Source organism: Austrofundulus limnaeus, unplaced genomic scaffold, assembly GCF_001266775.1.
Source record: "Austrofundulus limnaeus strain Quisiro unplaced genomic scaffold, Austrofundulus_limnaeus-1.0 Scaffold4, whole genome shotgun sequence".
Taxonomy (NCBI): domain Eukaryota; kingdom Metazoa; phylum Chordata; class Actinopteri; order Cyprinodontiformes; family Rivulidae; genus Austrofundulus; species Austrofundulus limnaeus.
In genome coordinates, this window is record NW_013952406.1 from 1,825,446 (window position 1) to 1,833,114 (window position 7,669).

At 40.4% G+C, this 7,669-nt stretch overlaps 1 protein-coding gene across 1 annotated transcript in view; it reads left to right on the forward strand.

The window, feature by feature from the left end:
- LOC106527058 (SH3 and cysteine-rich domain-containing protein 2) overlaps positions 1–7,669 on the forward strand; it is a 39,590-nt gene that overhangs the window by 11,748 nt on the left and 20,173 nt on the right. The window contains exons 2-3 of the mRNA XM_014021819.1: positions 1,169–1,517; positions 5,147–5,241. Of these exons, the coding sequence (XP_013877273.1) occupies positions 1,169–1,517; positions 5,147–5,241 (444 nt within the window). The remainder of the gene's footprint in view (positions 1–1,168; positions 1,518–5,146; positions 5,242–7,669) is intronic.

Sequence of the window (7,669 nt, forward strand, 5' to 3'; positions counted from 1 at the left end):
CCTTTATTCTAAATAAATTTAAATGTTGAAAAATATTTCAACATTAAATGTTTAAATCTAAATGTAAAAGTTAAACCTTAAATGTTGAAGTTCATATTTAGGTATTTTGGAATGGAACGCAGCCTTTGCTGTTTGTGCTTCACTCAAGTTATGACATCATCATCCTGAGACAATAGCAACCGCTAGCACTCCAATGCAGCTAAAGCTTCCCTACAAGACATCAAACTTGCAGTTATGGCTGGTATTTTATAAATTATCTTCAGCAGCATTAGCAGAGGCTAGCAGCAGCCGTTGTTGGTGTTTGCTGCAGGATGATGACATCATCCTGGTTATCTGATGCTAAAATCTGCTAAAGCATTTTTTAACACACTGCAGAAGATAATGATTAAAATCTWAATTCAAAATGTATTCATAAAAACAATAAGGGTGGTCCCTGAGGTCCAGCAGTTTGAAGTGCAGCTCAGACACCAGCCATAACTGCAAGTTTGATGTCTTGTGGGGAAGCTTTAGCTGCATTGGAGCTAGCTGTTGCTGTTGTCTCAGGATGATGATGTCATAACACGAGCCAAGGCTGCGTTCCATTCCAAAATACATATAAATGTGAACTTCAATATTAAAGGTTTAACTTTTACATTTAGATTTAAATATGTACATTTAATATTTAAATATGTTTTAACATTTAAATTGAACATTTAGTAAAAATTAGCTAAATGTAAGAAAATTGAGCTAAATAATGAAAAATATGTTGGTGAAATTTTGTAAGATTTCATTATACGCTTGGCGCCCCGGAGAGAGGCTGCGTCCGTCTTTAAGGATATTTGCAGTAAAGTTGTGAGTAGCATCAGGTGCTAAACAAACCTTTTATTGGGCGAAGCAGCAGAATGTCTTGCTGGTAAAACACGATAAGGCTGAATTGGTGCGGCAGCCTCAGGTCACGAAGCAGAAAGGCTTATCACGTTTCACCAGAGGTCACAGTTAAATCTGTTTGTCTGACTGAAGTGGACTTCACTAATAATTTGTTGCTTCCTTTGAAGGCAATATTACATTTCATGAGTCAGAGTGTTTTGTTTATGGTTGCGGGGTTATTGCTTGTTCTGTCCGGAGGGTGCATTAAACATTTATTACCTTTTGCTTATCTCCTCTTTGTTCTTCCTCTCCATCTCCGCAGCTCCAGAGACTGAAACGCTCRCTCTCCTTCAAGACCATGATGCGCAGCAAGAGCGTGGAGAACTTCTTCCAGCGCTCCTACAGCGACGCCCGCCTGCCCCCGGACTTCATCACCGACCCGCCGCCGCCGTCCCCGCCTCTGCCCCCGGGCTCCCCTCTGGTGGGCGAGCGCTCGCCGTCCATCTCGCCGTCCCTCAGCCCCAACCTCTCCGTCTCCTCCCACTCCCCGTCTCTGAGCCTGTCCCCRTCGCTGCCCGCCAAGCCGGCCCGGGCGCAGGTCAACCACTGCTTCCAGGACCACGTCTTTCGAAAGCCCACCAACTGCCAGCACTGCAAGCACATGATAGTGGGTAAGAGTCAGGAGTGCTTATCTGGGGCAAACTAACAACCGTTATAAAGTTATTGTGAYCTTGTAGACAAAAAAAGTCTGCAGAACTCCTCCTCAGCAGCAGAATTTACTCAGAGGGCAGAAGACTCTCTGAGGGCCAGCCTTTAACCTACAAACCCACTTCCAATGAAGTTGGGTAAAATATAAATAAAAACAAAATACGATGATTTACAAATATTTTTCAACATATATTCAGTTGAATACACTACATAGACAAGATATTTAATGTTCAAACTGAAAGTTTTTTTTAAATCAAATATAGGCTGTGTCCAAAACGGCAGGACGGGTCCTCCGAAGGCCGAATTTGTCGGCCGCGTACGTCACAGCGCCGCGACGAAGGACGTCCAAAACCGAAGACTCCTCCGATGCGGCCGACAAATACGTCCTTCCTTTGGCCTGAATCGAAGGACAGGTCCGATGATCCTTCCCGGCCCAGCGTATCCCATAATGCATTGCNGAATCGAAGGACAGGTCCGATGATCCTTCCCGGCCCAGCGTATCCCATAATGCATTGCGGCCCGACCGGAGATTTTTTAAGCTAGTAATGGCGGATGAAGCGAGAGAGAATAATACATTTTAAATAAAAATACGGCGATATAAAAATTAAATTTTTTAGCGGTTGTAATTCTAATACTTTTATCATTTGTGTAAACGTGTTTTTAAATATTATATTTGTCATAAAAAAAACGCGAAATAAACATGCACCTACAGCGGGTCAATTAGTTCTTCAAATTATACTTTTAAGTTAATTTTATAGTTTTGTGATATTAATAATGCTAATGTATTGATATTTTTCTAGTTTTGATTTAAGTTTGCTTGTTTAGCGTCGTCACAGTTGCTAGGTGACATGACGTACGCCGGGGTAAGGAGGGGAGGCTAGACCGTCCAAATTCACATACTCTTTTTTTCCGGGCTTCCCGGTCTACCAAGGACCCGGCCCGCCTCGACCGGGTTGTCTGGGTCCTCCGGAGGACCCGGCCTGTCGTTTTGGACACAGCCATTCACTCATTTTGAAATTTCTGTAGCACAGAAATAAGCTAGGACAGGTGCAACAAAAGACTGTGAAAGTTGAAGAATGCTCAAAATAAAATAAAAAACCACCTGCTTGCATCACTCTACAGGTGAAATGTTAACTGGAAACTGATATAAAGGGAGCATCCCCAAAAGGCTCAGTCATTCACATATTTACAGTAACAGCAGTTTAAAGTGCCTGTGACATGCACATTCATGAAATACAAAAAAGTCAAAGAAAATATATTTATATTTAGGAAACTTGGCATAAAACACATGATTTTACCCATTATGTCACATAATTGGCTTATTTTCTTTAGAATTTTGCTCATCTAAAGTGAAACAGGAAGTGACATCAGAGGGGAACTCTGAGAAATGAAACTCCCTGGTTTCAGTTTATTTAAACTACAGTATTTGAACTCTGACTCTTTCTCATCTCTCTATGATAGTGATTAAAATTAATCCAAAGAAACATCAGATTCTTCTCTACAGTCTGTGCTGTTAGCCATTTTAGCAACGCTCTGTTCGCATGCAGACATTCCCCTTCGACATCACTTCCTGTTGTTTCACGAGCAAATATCTCAACAACTGTTCATCTCAGCGGCGTGAAATCTTTTTTTACAATATGTTGTCAATGTTATCCTTCTAAAAATACATTCAATTTTATTACAAAAATTGATGTCACTGGCACTTTAAGAACACTGTTTCTCAACATACATTTGCAAAGAATTTGGGGATTTCATCATCAACAGTTCATAATATCATCAATCTCTGCAAGTAAGGCTGAAAACCAACATTGAACACCCGTGACCTTTGACCCCCCCCCCCAGGCAGCACTGCATTAAAAACCAACTTCATTCTGTAACAGATATTTGCACATGGGCTCAGGAAGACTTCTGAAAAATTATCAGTGAACACATTTTGTCGTTACATCTACAAGTGCAAGTTAAAGCTCTACCATGTAAAGACAAAGCCAGATATCAACAACACCCAGAAACACAGTCGGCTTCTCTGGACCTGAGATGAACTGACACAAAGTGGGAAAGTGTCCTGTGGTCTGACCAGTCCACATTTCAGATTGTTTTTGGAAATCATGGACATGGCGTCCATGATTGTGGATTGTTATCAGTGCTTAGTTCATAATCAGCCTCTCTGATGGTATTGGGGTGTATTGTCAGTGGCATAGGTAACTGTCACATCTGTGAAGGCACAGATAATGAAAGCTACAAACAGGTTTTGGAGCAATACATGCTGCCATCCAAGCCACGTCTATTTCAGGGACGTCTCTGCTGATTTCAGCAAGACAATGCCAAGACACGTTTTACAYGTGTTCCAACAGTGAGGCTTCGCAGTAAATAATGCAGGTACTAGACTGGCCTGCCTGCAGTCCAGACCTGTCTCCCACTGAAAATGTGTGCAGACCCTGGATTCTGTATTTATTTATGTTTTACAAAACGTCCCAACTTCATTGGAATTGAATTTGTATGATGATGATGATGATGATGATAATAATAATAAAATATTATCAGTAATAAAATCCTCACAGCTCTTTACCCTGATCTTAACAGGTTAGTAACTGTATTTTAGTGGTTTACACAGGATTTGTCTTTAATTAGCTTCTGATTGTAGCATTTATGAGACGCTCCATCAGAAATAAAAAAAAGGTGATAAAGTGTCCAACAATTAGTTTAAAGTTAGATCCTTTAAGAAGCTTAAATCTGGACTTTATAATACCATCAGTGCAGCTTTACTGCAGAATTGTAGCTGTTTTTATCCCCAATTTGCTGCTCCTGTGAGCTAATAGCTGCTAGTATTTCTGCTAAATCTGCTTCCTGTCAGTGTGACTGGTTACAGCCTCCACACTGATCCCTTGTGTTTGCGTCCGTGCCGTTATTTTGCATTGTGAAGTTTATTTATGTAAAYGCACCGTCTCGTTCTGGCTGTACTCATCAGCAGCCCTCGAATAAAGTCTAGCCTCTTCCTCCCAGTTAAGCTGATTAAGTAGAATCAATTTTCCTCTTTMAAATAAACGCTGCCTTTTCTTTCAGCCGTCTGATTTTTATTTTCCTCCCTGATACTGAAGTGGCTTGTTGATGTTTCCCCCATCGTTCCGTGACAAATTCAGAAATCAGTTTGGTGTGGAGGATAAAAAGGGGTCACAGCTTCTTGTTATTAAAAACACAATAAACAGTGGTTATCTCATCACAAAACAAACGAGACGAAAGCATCTGGGTGCTGAGGAGGATTTTATTCTTTCAGCACTTTCATTTAAAAAACACAGGGAACTTGATGAATCACTGCCAAATCGATGATGATGAAAATGTCTCCAGTTGCTTTTCAATCTCACAACATTTTTTCCCAGACGAGGAGCTGTTGATTATAAAGCCGTTAGTGTCAACACAGAAAACTCTCAGTCTGGAAACAAAAAAGGAAAACTTGATTACCTGATGAAGACAAAAACCTATTTTAGAGATCTGACAGCCACTTTATTTTTTCTTACGTTGCCTTTTTTTATTTATTTATTTGTAACTAATTGTCTGGGTTCACTGCCCTCATTATGGCCTCTGTTCCTCCCTGCAGGAAACTCCAAACAAGCTCTGCGATGTAAAACCTGCAAGATGGCTGCTCACCTGTGGTGCACCTCCGAACTGTCGCAGCAGCCGTGTCACGGCAAGGTAAATGTGCACAGAATTTCTTTTTTTTTTTTTGCTTAAAATGGAGCTAATTTAGAAACGACTYAAATTATATAGACTTGATTCTTATTTTGTTTTATTCATGTGTCCAAATTGTTCCCTTAAAATCTTCCTCTTCGTTACACTGGCTGCGTGTAAAATTTAAAATGCATTTCAAGATCTTTCTAACTTAATGATCAAGGGTTCCAGGATATTTATTTGTCATTCCCTCAAAAACAAACATCAGATGTTCATGAAAGGTAAAGAAACTGCTTACACAGGTCCCGGTGTTCAGTGTGAACAATAAAGTGAAAAATGGTGCATTAAAGTAAAAATATTTAATTTATAATAGAACAGGGATGGGCAACTGGCAGCCCACGGGCTGAATGTGGCCCCTGGGTGACTTGTGTCTGGCCAGCCTGGTTCACAGTTCATCAGTTCACAGATTGTGTTTAGTCTGCTTACAGACAGGATTTTAATATAGGTCACTGCTACAACAGGCTGCACAAAGCTTAATATGAGAAATATACTGAAGTCACAAGTACATAAACAGTGATTTTTTTTAACCAGAACCACACAGGAAGCTGCACTCAAGGAGTCTGATGTTACATGCACTTGAGAATGAAAATTTTAAGTTACTGCTGTGATGTTGGTTTAATGCAGTGATTTACAACCCGTGTACCCCTAGGGGTATGCGAGCATATTACAGGACGTACGTGGAAAAATTTCCCAGGTGTGTAAAAAAAAAATGAAAATGAAAATAGGACTGAGATAGGTAGGGTCCTATGATTTCTGCAATGCAGAAAATGTCAATGGAGTCACAAAACTGACACAAAATAGAATCCTGGATAAAAAGCAGAATCTCACAGAATTTGCTCATTTTGGGTGTTTGATGTATTTTGGACAATGCAATGAATTTTGGACGCTTCTGCTTCCTGCACCTGCCATTTTCTGGTTTATTTATTTAATTATTTATTCACTATCAAGGCAATATATTTATATTTATGTGTAATTTGAGTTGAAAAGAATAAAATGCCTGAGAATTAAACATTATAGTGAGTTAAATAAATAATTTTCATTTAATAATCAGTTGTAGTACATTATAGTTTTGGAGAATAATCATTACGTTTGACTGAGGGGGTACTAGTGGTATGATAAAATGGCTCAGGGGGTACACAAGTCTAAAAAGTTTGGGTTTAATGGTTTAACGAACACAGGAATAACTTCCTGGCACTGTTATTTATAAGAGCTGCTCGTCGTTTTTCTTCTTACAAGAGTTCTTCTCTCCTCTGAGATCAGCTTCCAGTTCATCGTGCTGCTTCATTATTGTATTACTATCTATTGTTTTTCTTTAAATAAATTCACATATCCAGTCCAAACTGTCTCTGTGTTTAGGTAGACCACTTACAAATGGAGTAGCTACTTTTATATTCTTTTCTTGCTCAAGTAAAACACGGCTGGTGGTCTCAGAGCTTCACAGGAAACAGAGTTGTGCTGTAAGTCAGCAGATTACGAGGGATTTCAGGCGGCGTTTTCTGTTTATCCACCGGCGCAGGGACGCGGGGACATTAGCATGCAGCAGGAGACGAGACCTTCTGAGAGCAAGTCRGAAAACATTTTTAAGAGCCCCGTGTTGACGACAGCTCAGTGCAGTTTGACAGCTTCGCACAAACAGGAGAGGGAGATGCGGGGGATTGAAAAGGGCATCGAAAGGTGAAATAAATCAGCGTAGACTTCTCGCAGTCCTGTTCGACGCTGAGGGTCCGTGTGAACGGAGCTGGTTTTCAGTGAAACTGTGACATTTATGTTGCGGTTCGTGTGACCTCTTTGAATTCAGCAGTGGAACTTTTTGGGGGAACCTCCCACCGAGGTGTGACGTCACACATACACACTAATGACGGCCACAACAAAAGAGAATGAGCCACAGAGGGATTTTGGCGCCAGGGGTGGAGCCAGAGGAGTGGCCAGGGGGGCACGTGCCACACCTGGCACCTGATTGGCCACCCCTGGTGCCACCCACAAATGATTGACAAGTGAGGGTGGGGATCGCATTTGGCAACAAAAGTTATCAAGCAGCTGTAGAGGGAACCAATCAGTGTGGGAAGAGAAAAACAAGTTTTTTAAACCACTGAATTAATTTAAAAAGCAATGATTCTATCACACCAAATTTTGGCTCAATATGTATAAAAATAGCTGACTTACAGCCATTTTGAATTTAGCTTTGGTGAACATTTTGAATTTTTTTAAATTAGATTTTAGAATCTATTAGACATCACTGTCAGCTACCACCACTCTAAACTTCAGCTTAATATCTCTAAATTAAATGACGTGGGGATTGCTTTTGGCTAAAAACTTATCAAATTTCAGCTCAGCATTTCTAAAAAATGGCTGAGGTCCAACTAGTTGTGAGTAAGCAAGTAAGCAAGTAAGC